Here is a 21,394-nt window from a genome sequence, read left to right as displayed (position 1 = left end):
CGGTGTCTCCTCTCCCTGCAGAGAGCGTCCACTCCTACCAAATATTGCATCATTCTGCTGTATTTTCCTCACAGCTTTTTTAAAATTATCTGACCTTATCTGTTAAGAATTCATTTTCCTTTCTCCTGCTTCCCCCCCACTCCCACACTTCATTCTGTTTTGTTTACTGTAATATTTCCATGTTCTAAAAACTATCTGGCACATAGTAAGTTCTCAGTAAACAATATTAACAAGGTTTAAAAATGGGGAGCTGTCATTCCTAAGATGGCATGATAATGACATCATCAGCATGACTAGTTTATCATCATTTTTCGCCTTGGAGGGCTTTTCATGCAGTATTATTCCGTCTACTTACTTTCTCCTTACACCCACTCTCAAATTCCTTCATCATGAAGTTGAAGTGATCTTTCTCAGGCTGCAAGCCTTATCATGTTTTACTTTTCCTTAAAACCGTTCTTTCACTGCCTTCCTATTCATCTTGACCAAACCCTTAACGTGACCACAGAATTCTGGCACGTGCTGAGCTCTAGTGGAGTGCCTGTTATGTACTTCCTGGCCAGTGACCCCTCCCCTCTCATTTGTTATTTTACAGTAAGGTGTGTATCTTTATTCTGTAACACTTTTCAGATTTGTCATTGTACATTTCCTTGTCTCTCTCTTTGCTGAACTTTCAACAAATTTAAGGATGTCAGGGATGGGTTTTCAGCTTTTGCTTCTGATTATATTATTAGTGCTAAAATGTAGGGGGTATTCAACACATAATTGTTGAAAGAATAAAGTAGGAGAGCTATCACACAATCTAGTTGCCTGGTTAGAAGTTTGAACCAGTAAATACATTTATTAATTAGGGCCCATTTTCAAATTTGTCTAGATAACTAAATATATTCATTTGGATAAAATGCTCAATAAAGAACTAATTTGAATAATATGTTTTATTCTCTAAAAGGATAGTTGAATATGGTACTTTGCACATTTCCTAACAAATTCAAGAAGTCATTTTATCTTTTATGTATTCCTAGTTATCAGGTTTAAAAAATCATCTCTGCTAATAAGTAATTTATACTTTATCCTAAATTGGTAAATAGAACTTCATTTATGGATTTATAATTTTTCTTTAAAAATCAGATTCTAGTATAATTCTTACTGTCATAACAAAAATAATTGACAAAATAAAACACTTTTATGGATCAATTGAAATGTTTTTGAAACTTTATATAAAGGAAATGGTAAATACTAGAACATTTCTTATATCGTACTTAAGGATTTTAGATTACCATATTTTAATGTGATTTAGTTTAGTAAATCATTTGTATGAATAAAGATATGTTTGAGTTTTTACCCTTTGTTCTTCAGCAGAGCTTTGGGATGTATAGTTAAAATGCCCATCATACCTTTTAAGTAAATCTTTGACATAACAACTTGTTCAGTTAGCTGTCATTTAAGACATAAGTAGGATTATTTACCTTGTGGTTCATGGATGGTCATTTTTATCCTTCAAATAATTCACTTTAATTTTTCATACAAAAAGGGTGATATTTAATAATTAGCTAAGCTAATCACTTTTGGGAAGTAGATATCTTTACATTAAAATTTTTTTTTAATGTTTGTTTACTTTTGACAGGGGGCCAGGGGGAAGGGCAGAGAGCAAGGCAGACACAGAATCCAAAGCAGGCTCCAGGCTCTGAGCTGTCACACAGAGCCCATAGCAGGGCTCAAACCCACAAACTGTGAGATCATGGCCTAAGCCGAAATTGGGCACTTAACTGACTGAGCCACCCAAGAGCCCCTGGATATCATTATATTTTCTTGAGGTCTTGTCCACCAGGTGTTAAACCGATCCTAAGTATTTAGCACTAATCAAGAGTGAAAATGGGAGGTGACCAAAGGAATCTGTTTTGCAGAAAAAGGTATTTCCTTATTTATAAAGTGAAGAAAAAGAATAATAAAAACATATTATATATAGTTATTATTTGAAAGATTTATAAACAATGACATAGGACTTCAGTGCTAGATATACTCCATTTTATTTGGCAAATAATGTTATTATATTTACTTAGGTACTTAACAGAAATTTAACATCAGGGTTAGAATTACCTAAATCAATTAGCTTTTCTTTGAAAAGCTAGTGTGTGTGTGTGTGTGTGTGTGTGTGTGTGTGTGTGTGTGTGTGTGTTTGGGGGCGGGGGCGTTTGATTTAAACATTTGTTAAGATTAGTAGCAAAACTAAAACTTTTAGTTAAGGTTTAAACCAAATCATTATTTAAATTTTGTTAAAAAATACAGCAAAGGGAAAATTATATAATACTCATCCTTGACCTTACTACTCTTTCTATAGGTACAAAGAAATATTTTCAAATATTCTTTGTTAATACACGTACTTCTGAAGAAGCTCTTCTCAAATTTGTTGTTGATCTACTTAGTATAAATGTACTTTATACTTTTTGAAGTTACAGCATCGACATTGTGTCGCTCTTGTTGGAAGGTGCTTTTGAAGCATCTTTTGGCATCTCCAGTCTGTACCCTTCCGCCAATCATCAGTATGTGCTACTGGTCCTATTAGGGTAGTGCACGGTGTTGACATAGTTCAGTGTGGCCCCCTACTGCTGCTGGCAAATGAGATCGAAGCTTGTGCTTATGATAGTGCACAGTAAGTGATGACACACAAGATACTCAGTAATCACTCTGGGACAAATTAATCTGCCTTCAACAAGAAATTCACTTTTAGTACAGTAGAAGCTTATTATTTTGGACTAAAAAAAGACTCACGGATCATCAGAATAATCTAGAAAACCATTTAAAAGTAGGGAATCATAGACCCATCCATGATTATCTCCATCTCACCTTTCTCTCTCTCTCTCTCTCCTTTCTCTTTCTCTTTCCCTTTTCTCAAAAGCATGGCAGACATACTTGTACACACATTCTCGTTCTCTCTTTAGGATCCAGAGAGATTAATTTTGCTTTAGAATTGCTTTCCTGATTGATTCCTTGTCTACTTACTTCCTCCCGCCCTTCCCACATATCAAGCAGCTTTAAATCCATGAAATGCCTGGAGAAATAACAATATGCCCCAAAATAACAATTACAATAAATAGAAATATTTGCATTTGTGTATTATTACAGGTTAACTTAAATTAGATAATTATACTTGTGATTATCTTTGAAATTACACCTTTTTATTCATTTGCAGAATCAATAATTCTTCCTAAAAGTTTTTTTATTTTTATTTAATTTTAGTCTTATTTAATTTTATTAATTTAATAAAGTTAAATTTTATTTAATTTTGCTATTTTTCTACTGTCTCTATATCATAATCAGTCTTTGGTATGATCATCATCAGGAAAGATTAATTTTATTTAACATTTATTCATTTTTTTGAGAGACAGAGACAGCACAAGCAGGGGAGGGGAAGAAAGAGACGGAGACACAGAATTGGAAGCAGGCTCCAGGCTCTGAGTTGTCAACACAGAACCTGATACTGGGCTCAAACTCAGGAACTGGTGAGCTGAGCCAGTTGGATACTTAACTGACTGAGCTACCAAGGCACCCCAAGAAGGATATTAAAAGAATACCACAGAACTTGACAGAGTTGTATAACCCATTAAATAAATTTCTTGTTAATTAAATAATTGATCAGAAATAATACTTTTTAATTACTAGAAGAGTTCCAGTTTTCAATTATTTAAATTATGAATAAGCTTATTCTCTATAACATATAGAACTAACAGCCTTTTAATTGTATCCCTCCGCTGAATCTAGCATGTAAAATATATTAATATGTTCAGAAAAAATATAGCTAACATTTATTGAGGAATTACATTATGCTACACTAAACACTTTACTTAAACTTACTTAATTCTCATAACCACTTTGTGGTAGAAACTGTTATCTTCCCATCTTCCAAATGAAGAAACTGAGATACTGCATGGTCAGTAACAGCAAGTAAATGGTAGAGCATGCATTCAGGGTTGTCTTGCTTGAGTCTTAACTTTAGTTGTGAGGTACTGAGGCCTTTACTTAAAAATTTCATTAAATGGAATGTGGCGATTTAATTTTACCAATTCAGTGTTTTGTTCCCAGAAGTTACTTTGAAATTTAATGAAAGATCATCAGTAGTATATTTTTTCCCTTAAACGTTAAAACCACGTTTAAATAGAATCCACTCACATATTTATTCGTTTGTCCTTTCTCCATCTATAGATACATATATTTGCGTTTATACTTGAAAATATTGTTTTCCTTCTGCAGTTGACTTCTAGCTTAATTTCCTTATATCAAAGATATATATGATTTCAGTCTTTTTACATATTGAGACTTGTTTTGTGACCTAATACATGGTCTGTTCTGGAAAATGTCCCATGGGTGCTTGAGAAGATTGTGTATCCTGTTGTCGGGTACAGTGCTTTACATATGTCTGTCAGGCCTGGTTGGTTTACCTTCTTATTCAAGTCCTCTATCTCCTTCATGAGCTTCTGTCTATTACTGAGAATGGTAAATTGACATTTTCAACTAATTTTGCAGAACTGTGGGTTTTCCCCTTCAATTCTGTTAGTGTTTGCTTCATATATTTTCATGTTTTATTGTTTGGTGCATATATGTTAATAATAATTATATCTTCCTGGTTAATTGGCCCTTGTATTAATACATAGTGTCCTTCTTTGTCTCTTGAAAGAGCTTTTGTCTTAGTCTATTTTGTTCTTATACTAGTATACCTCCTTTTTTTTTTAAACTGCTTTTTACATAGAATATCTTTATCTACTCTTTCACTCTCAATGTATTGTGTCTTTGAATCTTAAGATTTGGATCTTGTGGGTAAGATATAGTTGCATAATTTTTTTAATCCATTCTGCTAATCTCCATGTTTTACTAGAAACTTTAATACAGTTACATTTAAAGTAACTGCTCATACAACAGTACTTAATTCTGCTATTTTGTTCTGTCTTGTATCCTTTTCCCCTCTCTTTCCCTTTGTTACTGCTTTTTTCTTATGTTTAGTTTTGGGGTTTTTTTGTAGTGACCATTTTGAATTTCTTCTCATTCCTTTTGTGTAATTTACTTAGCTATGGTCTCTGGGGATATCATAGAGATTACATTTAACATCCTAAATTTGTAACAATCTCTTCAAATTGATACCAAAACTTCATAGCATACAAAATACCTGCTCCTGTTCAGCTCTGTTCTTCTTCCCTTTTTTATTTTATGTTTTCTTTTAAATGTTTATTTATTTGGGGGAGGGTGGGAAAGAGAGGAGAGAGTATGAGTGCAAGCAGAGAAGGAGCAGAGAGAGGGGAGAGAACCCAAGGAAGTTCCACACTGTCAGCGCAGAACCTGATGATGTGGGGCTCAGTCTCCTGAACCATGAGATAATGATCTGAGCCAAAATCAAGAGTTGGACACTTAACTGACTGAGCTACCCAGGTACCCACATTTTATGTTTTAAAAAAATTTAATTCATGCGTATTTAACATGCAGTGTTATATTCGTTTCAGGTGTACAATATAGTGACTCAGCAATTCAATATATTACTGCTCATAAAGATAAGTGTACTCCTTCATCCCTTTTACCTATTTCGCCTACCTCTCTCACCACCCCTCTGGTAAGCATCAGTTTCTTCTCTACAGTTATGAGTCTGTTTCATGGTTTCCCTCTCTTTCCCCAACTCCATCCATGTTCCTTTATTTTGTTTCTTAAATTACACATATGAGTGAAATCCGGTGATATTTGTCTTTCTCTGGCTTATTTCACTTAGCATTATACTCACTAGCTCCATCCATGTTATTGCAAATGGCAAGATTTCATTACTTTTTATGGCTGAATAGTAACCTACTGTGTGTATATATGTAGACACACATGCATACACACCCTTAAGCACACCACATCTTCTTTGTCCATTCATCTGTTCATCTACAGACACGGAGGTTGCTTCCATAAGTTGGCCATTGTAAATAATGCTGTAATAAACATAGGGGTGCATGTATCCCTTCAAATTAGTGTCTTTGTATTCTTTGGGTAAATGTCCCATAGTGGAATTGCTAGATAATCTGGTAGTTCTATTTTTAATTTTTTGACTAGCCTCCATAGTGCCTATACCAGTTTACATTCCCACCAACAGTGCGGGAGGGTCTCTTTTCCTCCATATGTTTGTGAATACTTGTTGTTTCTGTGTTTTTGATTTTAGCCATTCTGACAGGTGTGTGGTGATATCTCACTGTGGTTTTGGTTTGCTTTTCTCTGATGATGAATTATACTGAGCATCTTTTCATGTGTCTGTTGGCCAGCTCTATCTCTTCTTTGGAGGAGTGTCTGTTCATATTTTCTGCCCATTTGTAAATTGGATTCTCTGTTTTTTGGGTGTTGAGTTTTATAATTATTTATACGTTTTGGATACTAACCCTTTATTAGATATGTCATTTATAGATACCTTCTCCCATTTAGTAGGTTGTCTTTTAGTTTTGTTGGTTGTTTTATTTGACCTGCAGAAGCTTTTTATTGTGATGTAGTCCCAATAGTTTCTTTGTGCATTTGTTTTTCTTGCCTTAGGAGACATCTAGAAGGATGTTATTGTAGCCAGTGTCAGAGAACTTACTGCCTGTGCTCCCTTCTAGGATGTTAATGGTTTTCTGTCTCACATTTAAGTATTTAATCCATTTTGCATTTATTTTTGTGTATGGCATAAGAAAGGGGTCCGGTTTCATTGTTTGCATGTTCCTGTCCAGTTTTCCTACCACCATTTGTTGAAGAGAGTGCCTTTTTCCCATTGGATACTCTTTTTTCCATGGTTGAGATTAATTTACTATATAATTGTGGATTTATTTCTGGGCTCTCTTTTCTGTACCATTGATCTATGTGGTATATGTAGTCACTGAAATCTTTTTCTTAGGTTGTGTTCAGCTAGGGTTTTGACAGATACTTTTTCTGAATGCTGGCAGCTAAAAACAAAACAAAACGAAAACAAAAACAAAAAACAAAACACAAGAAACAAACAAAAGCCCCAAACTTCTGCTTGTCTTGCAGATTGGGTCTGTGCCACAGCAGTCTTCATCACAGCCAGGCTTGCACTCTCTGAGTGATCAGCTTCAGGTGGAAGTTTATGGTTCTCTTATTTCCTATCAGATCCGACATCTTCTTCTGGGCATGCTCATGGAGTTCCACATTTTCCTAAATAGATGGGTGCTTTAGAATGCCCTAATATCCCAAGGAAATACCCACCAGCTCTTGCTCCAGACCTAGGGCTCTACTTAATGTTTCACTTGTAATCTTCTGTCCCAGGCATCTGCTTGTTCCTAATTCAATTTGCAGTGTATTCAAGAGCAATGCCCACCACTTTTTTTGACTTAGACAAAAAAGAGATGTTCTGTGTCATACCCTCAGGTAGTTCCTAAACAGGTTAGAACAGAATTACACAATATCTTACAAATATGGTCTGCACTGCTCCCCCCCAGAACCGAATACCAATCTCCCACACTGGAAACTGCGTCCCTCTTCAAGTTTGCTACAGTACCAAGGAGGGGCTAGGGTAAAGGCAAGTAAAAATGCCCCAGAGTTTTCAAGATATCTCTTTTTTCATGCATCGTTAATTTAGTTTTCATAAATCTCTGACTGTTTTCTAGAATTATGGCAAAGTTGGCATGCTTATTTTGATATTTCTATGGGATAATGAGACTTTTGAGTTGTATATTCTGCCACTCCACTGATGTCACACTGCTTTCCTTTTCAAAGTTATTCTAGTGATGATTTAATAGGCATAACAAATATTATTAAAAATTAAATTATCTTAAGTTAAAAATTTCCATTTGAAATAATATTTATTTAAAAGTTTCTGTATATTTGCTTTTTGTGTCTGATTTTGCATTATCTAAGTGATAATTTTGATCCCCTTCTTTGGCCATGAGGGGGCTGGATGGGCAAGTTGGGTGCAATGTCTCTAGTCTGGGCAATGGCACCTTCATGTCCTTGCCCTGACACTGGTGGTTGATCCAAACTAGTGGCCATGGTCCTAGATGAGACTGTTTGTGGGCTGGTTGTGCCTCAGTCTGGTGTCCATGTGGCTGATGTGGAGCCCACTCATCCTCTCCCCAACACGTGCATGACAAGAAGGCTCAATGGGGCCACAGTGGCCGAGGCCTGCAGGAAGGAGAAACACCAGGGGTAGGTGTGCAACAGAGAGAAATTATGTGAATAATTCCAAGGTGTCTTTGTTCAGAGTTATCTTCATCAATGGAACACAGATCTTCTTAACAGCATTGAGAAACTGGGCTGGCTATTTGTCCAATTATATCACTCTTTTGTGTCATCTGTATTTAGCCTGTTTATTTCTACAACAATTATCAGTCGGTTGCTAGGAAGAGGCCCAATGTTTGTGTTTCCACCAGATCAGTTTCAGAGACTGCTAAAAATTAATCCAGACTGGAAATCCCATAGATTTAGGTGCTGGTGATGGAGAAGTCATGAAAATCATGAGCCCTCATTTTGAAGAAATTTATGTCACCAGGCTGTCTGAAACTGTGATATGGCAGCTTCAGAAGAAGAAATACAAAGTTCTTGGTGTAGTGAATGGCAGAATACAGTGTTCCACTATGACGTCAACTGCTTGAATTTGATGGACCGCTGTGATCAGCTCCTGACTTTGTTCAAAGATACCAGAAGTATCTTGGAGCCGATTAGGGTCATCCTTGCCCTGGCTTTCCCCTTTCATCCCTGTGTGGGAAATGTAAGTGGCAAGTGAGAGAAACCATGAGAAATTTTAGAAATCAAGGGACAGAATCGGGAAGTCCAAGTGAATAGTCTGCCTGAAGTTTTCAGAAAAGCTGGTTTTGTTACCATAGCTTTCAGCAGACTACCGTACCTGTGTGAAAGGGACATATATGATGACTACTATGTTCTGGATGATTCTGTCTCTGTTCTCAAACTCGAATAAATAACGTGGAGGCCATGTCTTCAGAGCCCACACCAAGAACATACAGTCCAGAAGAGAGTATGCATTTGTGATTCTGTGAAGGGAGGACCTTTGGGGATTGCCACTGTAAATATCATGTAGGGATTTAAAAAGTCCAGATACTAATGATTTCTTTGTAATGTGTAAAAGGAATGTTTTTAAAAAACAAAACCCCAGCTCTGAGGATTTTTTTCAGGGACTCATTCCCAGTCAAAGCAATAGCCACAACTTCACATGGAACCAAGAAATTTGGGTTGTTTTTAATAAAATGAAGACTGGCCATAAAGCTATCCAAGCAATATTCACTTGGAAATATTTGGTTCAAAGTTACAGCACTGATACTCTTTCATGTTTAGAAATCCTTTCTGTCATTCAAAAAATGTTTTTAATCTTGCTAATAACATCTTTGAAAAAATTTTTAATGTTTTATTTATTTTTGAGACAGAGAGAGAGCATGAGCAGGGAGGGGCAGAGAGAGGGAGACACAGAATTGGAAGCAGGCTCCAGGCTGTGAGCTAGCTGTCAGCACAGAGCCTGATGCAGGGCTCGAATCCACGAATGTGAGATCATGACCTGAGCCGAAGTTAGAGGCTTAACCGACTGAGCCACCCAGATGCCCCAACTAATAAACATTTTTGGAGATGAAAAAAATTTTTAATATTATATACAGAACTTAATATGGGCCATTGAATCATTAGAATGTAAATAATAATGATAGAGAAGATGGAAATTATTGAATAAGCATTATTTTATATTTACTTGAGCATTGGGTCTTAGACTTAATGAGTAGTCCTTTGATTTTTAGCATAAATAAATTAGCCTAGAGAGACGTGTTTACCTGATTCCTGAAACGAGATAATGTCCGTGGTGGCTACTGTCTTCATAGATGCTGAGTCCTTATACTTTGTTTTACTATATGTCCACACATGAATATACCTAACTCATGGATTTTTTGAAGAACTTACTTTGAATGGGGTTTTAAATTAAAAAAAAAAATTTCATTAGTAATATTCATTAAAAAAAAAAACCCAAAGATTTCAGGTCTTTACACTATTTATGGCATATTATCTTAACACAACTAAATGTGGCTACCCATAGCTTTGGTTTTTAACTTAGTTTAAGGCAAATCTTTTTTTGCTTCTTACTATTAAATATTCATCACACACACTTGGTGACATTTCTCTAACAATTTTGAGATAAACCTTGTTTTTTAAATTATGTAATACTTTTTGGAATTCGTACATAGTATGATGTGATCTTCTAAAACTCGATTTTTAGATGTAAACTGAGGGCCCAATTGAGTAAGCGTGTTTATTTATAGCATTATTCTGGTTGTTTTTAACCTAACCTAGTTTAAAATCTCTGGTTCTACCTTCATGAAGCAGATGTTTGTGCATAAAAAGCACTATAGAAATCTATTGTAAACCTTCATTTAGCGTGATTTCAGTGGTGCACAGAGAGATGCTCTAAATGCCCTTAGCTAAACCTGACTGCAGTAAAAGTTAAAATGGAGTCTGGAATTTGGTTTATCTTGTTTTGAGATTTAAGTCACCATTATACATCTATTTGCTTAATAAGTTAGACACATGTATGTTAGAAATTACTAATGGAAAATACGGGCTCTTTGTATCCGCATTTAAAATAATATAACTACAAGCAAAGTTTTTCCAAATCAGTCAATTTATTTTAATTGTGATTGCTAGGAATTCATTTTACAAAATATTTACCAATGAGAAACTGATGTGTTGCCTAAATTTAAAATTGTAATGGTCACAAATAATTTTTGAACATACCATGTATGTTACAGATTGTATATGATTTATGCATTTATTAAAATTTCCTCAATAAATATATCTAGATTATTTTATTGGTTAACTACATTAAACATTGAAATACTTTGAAAATTGCAATTGTATTTTAAAAATTTACCCTTTTGTTAAGTTACTTTTCAAGCAACTGAATGGTAGTCCGTTATCTAAAAACACATTTAAGTATTTGTGCCGTCTGATCATTTAAAGGTATTTGTGTAATAATGCTGTAATAATGCACTTATGCATGTGTGTATGAGGGAGGGAGGAAGAGAGAAGAAAGTGAAGAGGAAGAGAGAGATCTGAAAACACCCTACACATTCTTGGTACAGTTATGGCGACCTGACAACTTAGAACAGGAATCAGAACAGCAACTGAAAACATCATATTAAACTCGCTTGCACCCTCTATTGTTTTTTTTGGGTAACACTGCACAGACCTTCCCATGATTGTATTGGCATTCGACTTCTTAAAATCCCTGTTAAAATGAATAGTTTATTATACTTACTCCAAATTAGATTAATAATAAGGTAGCATTTATCTGTAATTCTTAGTTGATGTTTTCTTGTATTACAGATACGTTTTTACTGTACAACACCTTAAATCAAAGAGGAGCCTGTTTGTCTTTGAATCCCAGTCACCCACCAGTTTCAAGCCCCTTAAAATGTTTTACACAAATGACAATCTCTGTAGGCTATATAGACGCTGTATATCCGGTTTTCCAGAATTACAAATTCTGCCTGTTTTTTGGTAAATCTTTCAATTGTCAGACAATCTCCTTCCACAATAAGAATCTGGAATCGTCCATACTAAAATTAAGAATTTATAACTGTAAGGAACAGATGTTTTCATAAACATTTGCTATAATTAATTTCAACTAGAGGATTGAAGGAACAAAGCAGTTTTTCCTGCTTCAAAACTTTATTGCCTTTTCCCCATTTAGGAAACTCTGAAATCTTTTCTCTAATATTGTTTGGAAAATCAGTTGTACTTCTTTTTTGGTGTGTTTTCGAGAAGGAAAAACTGCTTTTTTTCCTTATTCTCATCCTTCGAAGGTCACATTTAATGTGATATACTCATTTTGAAACAGGTAGAAAATGAAGAAAATCTTTGTAATATATTATGATGGCAAAACCTAGTTTAAAAACTGAAAGTCTCTTAATTATTTGAAGGATCTTATATTTGATCTGGTAAATGGCAGAAAGGAAGAAATATTCTGTTGGTGAAATCTTATGTGTTTAATAATAATCTTTAGTTTTAAAGAAAAAGAAGGCTTATATTTTAAATGTATGATGTAGTACTTATTTTATACTGATTATAGAATGTTTCACAGGAAATGTCTGCAAGCTGTTAAATAACATGTGTTGTAGGAAATTTTCATTTAGCAAGAAACAGACTAATTTTCTTTAAATTCTTTGCATTTATTTATTATAATACCATTAATTTTTAAAAGAAAATGAAGTATCTTGTGTGAGTAATCCTACAGTGTCTGTGTTTTCAAAGAATTAACAAAATATACCCAGCTAAATTTATCTTAAACATTTAAAGTGTTTTTGGGTAATTTTCTTCTATAAAATTTGGCAATAGTTTTGAATGTTGTAATCCATTTTAGGATTTTTGTTTAATGGGGGAAAAAAAAACCCTGAAAGTGCATTTTGAAAAAAGAATAGAGTTAAAAGTTAGTAAGTGGACCCAGTCCAGTTCTTGTCCTGCTAAACACTTTGGCACAACAGTAAAGATTTTGCAGAGAACCAACATTCTTGACTAATCTGTCAACTATAAAATGTGCAAAGAAAAATAGGTAGCTGTCATTAAAATTACATTTCAGCTTTCAATAACCATTTAATGAGTAGCATAATTATATAAGTATGGTACCTTAAGTACTGTACTCAATAATTAAAAATAATCTCATCTTTAAAGTGAATGCTCTGTAATTACTATTTGACTTAGCCAGGACCACTGTGATGATCTCCAGTGGCACCTAGATTGTTCAAAGTGGATTAAAAGTATATATATTAAAATGGATAAATCATTAAATTATTAAGCTTTAAATATCATAAAAATGATATAACCTGATATTTGAAAGTTACATTACAGGAACTAGGAGTATAAAATGTCATCACAATCTCGTCTTTTTCATGCATTTCTAAGAATAAATGGGCTAGTAGGATACTATGGTTTCATAAAAACTATACTTTGAAGTATATATTTTAAAATATAAACTACTAAATTTAAATTTCTTTTAATAAGCATATATATTTTGTATTGTGGCATTGGCAAGCATTTTTTAAGCTCCTTTAGCACATTTATTTTTATTCTGTAATCTTTAAACTGATAGGTATGAATTTGTTCTGTGTCTCATACAATGAATATAACTGTTTCTTATGTGGAGTTTTTTTCCTAAATGTTTGATATTACTGCATGATACCGAAATATCTTTCAGTGTTATTTTTCCATTTTTAAAACCGCTGAACTTTTGCCCACAGTTGAAACATAAAGTTTCAGGAAGAACACATTAAGGTGTATTGAAAGCTCCTTAGAATGCATGCAGTACCTCCCAAGCCTGCTTTCTGTTTTCCTTCTCTGCTTACCAGATCCCTAGAGCCTGGAGCACTGGGGACTGGCGAAGTTCCAGTCGCTCTATTTTGACTGTACCAGTGGCCAGGACAGGTGACTTGGTCACTAAGAGTTTCCCTTTATTTATAATCCTTAGTGTGTGATTAAATGGTTTATAAGTTTCAGTTTTGTTTGTGATTCATAAGAGGAAAATGTCTACTGTAATTCATTTGTTCCTGTTAACAATTACTTTGATATTATTCCTATCCAGTTAGGAGTTGTTGGTATTAGTTCATATTTTAGCACCTAAATGAATTTTTTGACTAAAGAGTACTGATTGCAAAAGATATTTGGGGGTTAGGGAGAAAGGGTTATATGCTTTTGGACCCAATATACTGCGTAGAGCTGTCACACAGCAGCTTTTCAATTAAAATATTCAGTTTGATAATCTTCATTATTTCAGTATTTTTAAATTTCTTTTTCCAGGAGATTCAAATAAAAATGGAAGAAGAAGTTCTACTTTAGATTCAGATGGGACTTTTAATTCTTATAGGTAGGTGATGAATACATAGATACATATTACAAGATAATATACAAGCTACCTAATGTTACAGGATTCTAAGAGTAGTAAGGAATTGTTACCTGTGTTTTAAAAATACATCAAACGTAAATAATGTTGTGATATGTGATTGAGTAATGAAAAATGTAACCTTTTAAATTCTTGAGTAAATGGCCTTATTGTAGATATCAGTTGTTAGCATATAGTAGAATAATTGGTATGAATGCACATGTAGTATAATCAATTTTAGTTTTGTTTTCCCAGTAATCTGTTACAGTACTAAAGGCTTCCGTTTAAGTTTCCTTTTAAAAGAGGATATATTCCTTACAAGCATCTAAGAGTATGAAATGTACTCCATGGTTACAATAAGTGCTGTTTGTTAATGTCCCATTTGACTCTTCAGCAAACAGGACAGTTACATCTCAATTAGTGATTTTTTTTAAAAAGGATACACTAGTAAAAAAAAACATATCTAGTATTTTGGTAATGTTTTCCTTATAACTTGATATGCTTGAGTGAATGTTGATGGATTTTGTACCTTCATAACAGGGAAGCCTAGGATGAAGAAAGATTATGTTATTTCCAGTAGTATTCAAAAATTCATATCCTTAACCAACATGATCTAAAATCTCTAGGTTGTTTGTTTTAAGAAAAAAAAGGTACACATCTAGTAATACATTTTGGCATTGTAGATAGCAATGCAGATTCTTGAGAAATACTTTGAGTACATTGTCCTTATGATTAATTAGTTCTGACACTTCAGCGATGACACTATAAAACACACAGTAGAACCACTGTACACTTGGAAACTCATTTGGATGTTAAGCTGTAATTCCGTTTATGTAATAAATATGGAGTTTATGATAGGAATCTTTATATTTTTATTTGAATACATATTGTATATCACTAATTGGAACTGTGTCATTTGTTTTTTTTTCAAATCCCAGGCAAGCTTTTAATATCTAGAATAGGGCCTTGTATACAGGAAGCACTTAATAAGAGTGTGGTAAATGGGAAAGTTTTTTTACAATTTGTTTATGAATTCCAGAAATGAGATGGTAATTGAAACACTTGACATCTTTATTTTATATCAGTTGGGTCTGTATAAATAATCAGTCGTTCAAGTGTCACAGATACTACAAAAGGCTTATGTTCCCGTGGTGTTCTAGAAGGGTATTATCACAGCAGTAATATGCTGTCATTATATTTTCACTGTTCTCATCCTACCTTATAAATGTTGGAATTCTTCAAATCCTTCTTCTAGTGCTGAAGTAAATATAATAGTTAAACATTCATGATTTGATCTGTAGGTGAGGAATGTTAGTATAATACATGTGAAATCTGTGTTAGTATCATTATTAGATATAAATACAATAAAAAACTAAGACAAAAGGAAAAAAGAGATGTATTTCAAAAGAAAGAAAACCCGTATGTGTATAAATTTTGTTGGTAAATTTAATTTTACAACTACATTTGTAGTTTAGCTGATTATAGTAAATAATGGACATAATATAAAGTTAAGAGGGATGTGTTAATGTGAAGGTACAGTATTATCTTGTAGCTTATTTTATTCTTGAACAGTTTGAAGATTAAAGTATTTTAGTATTATTGAATGATAATTGTACTTTGAAAATGAACTCCTAATGCAACTTTGCACAATAAATACTAATGTTGTTAACTAATATAATTTTAATCAATGCCTGTCAGTGTTGTAATGTTAGGATATTAATTTATTGTTGTAATTAAAAAGGCAAGATAAAAAGCTCAGGTAGTACAATATATAAAGATGAGCTTTTAATAGTTGGCAGGCCAGTGCTGTTATTAAATAGTATTATAGTATTTAAGATATGAAATGAATATTTTTCTACTCAGCAGGCAGTAGCTCTTACAATATCATGAGCTTACTTGTGAATTTGACACGTGGGTTAAATGCAGAATTCATAGAAGCAGAGCTCTGGGGTATATTTTCATATTAAGGTTAACTGATAAAACCTAGGAATTGTTGCACAATCATATGAAAATGGCAACAGGATTGTCAGTAAAATTCACTTTTGGAAACAAATGATTTTTCTGTTGCTATCGTTGCTGTCTTAAACTTAAAAGAAATAAGTTATTAGAAAAATGTGAATATTTCAACCCTCATAGACCCTTGAGCCTCACAGCGCTGCCTTTGTATTCTGTACACTGTCTCAGAAACCCTGACCTTTCTCACCGTCAGACAGTCCTGGCTCTCAGCCTCGTGCCGTCCTGTTCAGACTACATATACTCGTGTCCGGATAACGATTAGCTTCCGTTTATCATCTTAGAAGACAGACATTACAGCGTCTAACCTGCTCTCTCCTCACAAGTGTTTTAAAGACTGAGATAAGACGTGTAAAGTAAAGCCTTTTGGAAATCCAAATGCAAAGCCATGGCGTTACTAATTCTTTAGATATTATTCTTTCATATAAATTGGCAACTTTGTTGCCTTAGTTTCACTTAACCCTCCAACACATGTACCTTTAGCATATGCCAAGGTTTTATTAACTTTTGAATTCGGTCTTGAATTGGTGACCTAAGTCTAAACTCTTTCCAATTTTTGTCTTACATGGTCTTAGATTGTCACTTTCAAGAGGGCATGGTCACGGATTTTTGTTGTTTGGATTTTCATTTGTTAATAATATTTAAATATAGTGAGATGGTTTAAATCCTGGCTCCAAGTACTTCGGAAACTTGGGGCAAGTCTTAGCCTCAGTTTCCTCAACATTAAAGTGGGGGTATTATAACACTTGTTATAAGGAGTTACTGGGGTAGTGTCACATGATGAGTGCTGCATAAATATTAGCTGCTTTTATCTTCCAGTCAGTGTCATTATCATCATTGTCATCATCATTAACCTTCTGGTGTTTAGAATTTTTCACAGTGCTCTGATACAGAGACACTACAAGGAAGATAAAAAAATATGTGTCTTACAGGAAAATAACTTGTTTGTTAGCTGAAAGGGAGCTAAGAGCAAGCTTAACCTGAGGCTTGAAACTCTCAGTGTCCGATACAGGGTTCTGGGCTGCCTTTGTATGGCAAATGTGTGCACATAATAGTGAGAAAAGGAAGATGTTTTATTATTTGTATAAAGTCGGAGGCGGATTTTTGGAATTTTGACAAATTTTGAAATTTATAATCAATCAGATCCTAACATGATAGTTTTATATGTCTAATGTTCATAGATGTGTTGTTCATAGGCCAGGAGGTTTTACTTGGATTTGCATCTTTTGTGGTTTTGCTTCATTGATTCAAATGGAGTACAGTTATATTTAACTCCTGAGGCACCAGTATGATTATTATATGATGCCTACGTAATAGAGTAGATTTTTAGTTTTTGTTAAAATTCAGTTACTTGTCCCCCAACCATTTTGCAGATGTTGTGTTAAAATGGAAAATGTTAAGAATTGAGAAGATACTATTAGTTTATGCAATAGATCATATGCTTTTTTAAAGACCAGTGTTTTCTGTCAGATTATGTGAGTTTTCTATATTTCCGATTTAACTCTTAAACCTGAGAGACCCTTGCTGGGTATGAAAGAAGAGTAGTCGTTTGCCATTAGCAGTTTGCAGTAGCTGATTAGCTTAGTGGCTGGGGCCCAGGGCCACACGGTAGAAGGGATGGTCTCTCCCCACCACCCTCCTCTTCCCAAGGGCAGCTGACCTTCTCCTCTCCGAGGAGGCGAGCCCCTCGCCAGCACATAGGACTACAGACTATTACGTTAATCTGTTTAGCTGTAGTACCAGCTGCTTGCATGTTTTTAATTATCTTATTAGACGGTATAACAGTGACCTATGAAATAAATTGAAGGTGAACATTTTTGAACATTCCTTTTTTTACCCTAGGTTTTTACATATCTTTGTTGATTAAATTATAACTTCCACGGAAGTTCATAGACGTCTATATGGTTTTTGAGTCCATGTATTGCTTTTGTCACATATAATGTTGTAATTCCCCAAATAGAAAACAACTTCATTTTTGCCTCGTTTTTGATTTGGGATTTAAAGATTGAGGATTGCCTCATTTAAGATTTAGGTTGTGTTTGCAGAGTGACAAATCCATGTTGAAATACATTGGTTAAATAGTTTAGTTAGAGAAGACTCAGGCCAGTTATTGGCATTCTGTGGGAAACTCAGAATATTGCTTAACATCAGACATCAGTTTGGCATTGTATAAATGTCATAGGATAGAATATAAGTCATTGTAGATTATTTTTAGATACACTTGTGTATGTAACTGATTTTCTAGATTCTGATATGTGGTAGTAAATCATGTAGTCTATCCTAATTTTTTTTTACAATTTAATATCACCCATTAAGTTGCAATGGTACCATTGCTGGGTGTATTTTCCCAAGCTGTGTCATTAAGGAAAATGTATTCTCTTGTGAACTTTGACAATTGGATAATTTTCAAATAATACTCTGTAATTGAAGTGTTGACTACAGGAGACACAGTTGAAAATAGCAATAACCAATAGTTGTTCTAACTCATAGCCAGTAAACAAAGATTGTAATAGTTAGAAACCCTGGTGTTGAGTTAGAAAGACAAAGATAGTTGGATGTAGATAAGATTGCAAAATACTTAGGCATGTCTTTTGAATTAGTAAATCCTACAGCTGGCATAGTGGGATGACTTGACACTTGAAAAATTTATAAAGACCTTAAATATTTGTAAAGTCCCCATTATGTTTTTGTAAATCAAGAAATACCCATTCTTTTTAGCTTCCTATTTTTTCCTCTAAAGAAATACTGTATTTCATATTTCAAAAGTTTCTTTGTTGCAGAAATAAAGGTACCTTTTTTTTCTAATATATTTTTTTCTTGCCTTAAAAAGGAAAGATGATAAAAAGCCACTTGGCTCTAAATTGGTGGTATTTATAATTTCTTAATATTGAAGTTGCTTCCCTTTCTCAATATGATGTGTTCTATAGCCCAGAAAGTTGAAGGCTGTTTAAGTTGATAAAATGTTTTAAAAATAGTATAGTTGGTTCAGCTTCTTGAATCTAAAGTTAATTCTTTTTCTAAAAAATAAAAATACACTAATTTGAACATTGTTTAGTCATTGAGTGAACTTTAAAAACTTAGGATTATAGTTTTATCACAAAAATATTTATCCTATATATGTGTAATCAGTAATGTGAGAGAATGTGGGAAATATTCTTCTATCATTTATATATCTCTTGAGTATAATACCTTTTCCCCCATTTGTGTCTCTAAGTGTGTCATGTGTGTCTTAAATCAACCATGAAGTAGTGATTCAAAATGTTATGAGAGGTCAATAGAACAAAAGCATGCTTTGGATTTAAAATTTAGAAATTTGGGTTCTGGTTACACTCTTAGAGTGATAGAAGTTTGTTAATCTGTTATATTTAAGAATATGGAGTCAGAGAATTAATGTAATTGCTGAATGTTATGCTACTAGTCTATTCAAGCCACTGTAACAGATACCACAGACTAGGTGGCTTGTAAGCAACAGAAATTTATTTCTCACAGTTTGGGATGCTGAGAAGTCCACGATTAAGGTGCTGGCAGATTGGGTATCCAGTAAGGGCCCACTCCTGGTTCTCTGTCTTTCCACAGTGTTCTTATATAACAGAGGGGCCAGAGAGCTCTCTGAGCCACTAGTTGTATTCATGTGGTCCCACTCCCAAACACCCATCACACTGGGCATTGGGGTTCAGCATGTGAATTTGGCAGGGGGAGACATTCAGTACACAGCATATGCTAAAGGTAATGGAGACTAACTTGAATTTCCGCCCCAGTCTTCCACCACCCAGTCATTTTAAGTAGTTCCTAAGCCGTGCCATTTTGTTTTTCCAGAGTATCATAGCTTAGTATGTAAATGAGAAAGCTTTTTCCTGATTCCTAGCATTGCCTTTCTCACTTTGCGTTGCCTATATTTTGTTGAGAATCTATGTACCTATATAATACAAAATCTACCTATTTTTAAGACTAAACACATGATTTAGGGAAACCGTTTGGAAAAAGCACACAGATAGAAATATGACTAAAGTTTGTATCTTAGCTCTATCACTTAACTGACCTTAGGCAAGATAGTTAACCTCTCTGATTCGTGGCTACCTCATTTCTAAGATTGGACTGTTAACAGCCCCCATATCGCAGAGTTGGAGGGCACACCTACACGTGTGTAGGACACCTGGCCCAGCCAACTAACACACAGTAAATAACATGTACTGGTTTTTTGCACCTTTCCTTTCTCTCTTTTCTAAAACTTTCTGTAATTTTAAAAGTTTATTTATGTATCTTGAGAAAGAGAGAGTGAGGGAGAGACACAGAGAGAAAGAGAGTGAATACCAAGCAGGCTCCACACTGCCAACATGGAACCTGATGCAGGGCTGGAACCCACCAGCTGTGAGTTCATGACCTAAGCCAAATCCCAAAGTCAGACACTTCCCTAACTAAGCCACCCAGGTGCCCCTAAAATTCCCTGTAAATTTTAATCAACTTTTTCACTTATTACAGCTGTTCTTTGTCTCAGAAAAGTATTTTTAAAAATTCTGTGCAGTTCTAAGGATTAGATTTACAGTTATCTATAAAAGATCAAATCTATAAATATCTACAGTAATCTATAGATTCTATTGGAAGAATATTTATAAAATCCACACTCATTTAACCTTACAATCTCAATATCACATTTTCTTATTTCTCATTTTCATATTTGTTGAAATAGCACCACAACCTTTATAGTTAAATGATAACTTCAGAGAGCAGAAAATATAACCTTTGCATTTTCCAGAAACCAAAATCAAAATAATACCTCTTATTATAACTCCATAATGGAGCCATATTGGAGAGAAGGAGAAAAATCATACTTGAATAATGAATATATCTTCTTGTAATTTATTTTTTATGATAATGGAACTGGTCAGTATCTATGCTCTTCTGTAATATACAACTGTTTGATCTAATTATTGATCACTTAAGGCTCTGAAAATGTTACCTTCCATTTAAATAATTAACTGGTTTCTTTGCATTTACAGTCTTAAATTAACATAACCCAGACTGACTTGAGCATACATAGTTTGACTTCCTTTGCCTCAGAAGTCCCTTCAAGCCCTTTTTATTATCTGTAGCCAGGTTCTGGGGGAAAAAATTTTTCGTATTTGTTTATTTACATAGTCAGCTGCAAGCTCCAGTCATCCAAGGCTGTGTAAATGTTTCTCTTTGAAGAGACAGGCATACATTTCAAATACGAGGATAAGCTGCTCTGGGTCAGTCAGCACTGAGAGTCCCTTCCCCAGGACACACTTGTGTTTCCCTCTGTTTCCCAGTTAAAATGTACTCCTGGCAGCCCATGGGTCACTATTTGTAATATATAGTAGCATGCCTCACTGTTTTCTTTAAAAATTTTTTAAAACAAATTTTAGAGCACAAGTAGAGGAGAAGAGCGGAGGGAGGGAGGGAGGGAGGGAGAGAGAGAGAGAGAGAGAGAGAGAGAGAGAGAGAGAGAGAGAGAGAGAGGGAGGGAGGGAGAGAGAAAGAGAGAGGATCCCTAGAAGA

The 21,394-nt window shown here is 34.3% G+C and overlaps 1 protein-coding gene and 1 pseudogene across 2 annotated transcripts in view; both read left to right on the top strand.

Annotated features, from left to right (window-relative positions):
- The window catches only part of TBC1D5 (TBC1 domain family member 5), a 486,227-nt gene that overhangs the window by 205,441 nt on the left and 259,392 nt on the right, over window positions 1-21,394 (top strand). For both annotated transcript variants that reach the window (XM_029940340.1, XM_029940339.1), the window contains one exon: window positions 13,783-13,849. In XM_029940340.1, the coding sequence (XP_029796200.1) occupies window positions 13,783-13,849 (67 nt within the window). The remainder of the gene's footprint in view (window positions 1-13,782; window positions 13,850-21,394) is intronic.
- On the top strand, window positions 7,998-8,914 carry LOC115292507 (annotated as a pseudogene).

Source organism: Suricata suricatta, chromosome 5 (genome assembly GCF_006229205.1).
Source record: "Suricata suricatta isolate VVHF042 chromosome 5, meerkat_22Aug2017_6uvM2_HiC, whole genome shotgun sequence".
Lineage (NCBI taxonomy): Eukaryota > Metazoa > Chordata > Mammalia > Carnivora > Herpestidae > Suricata > Suricata suricatta.
This window is presented reverse-complemented; position numbering and strand designations above follow the sequence as displayed.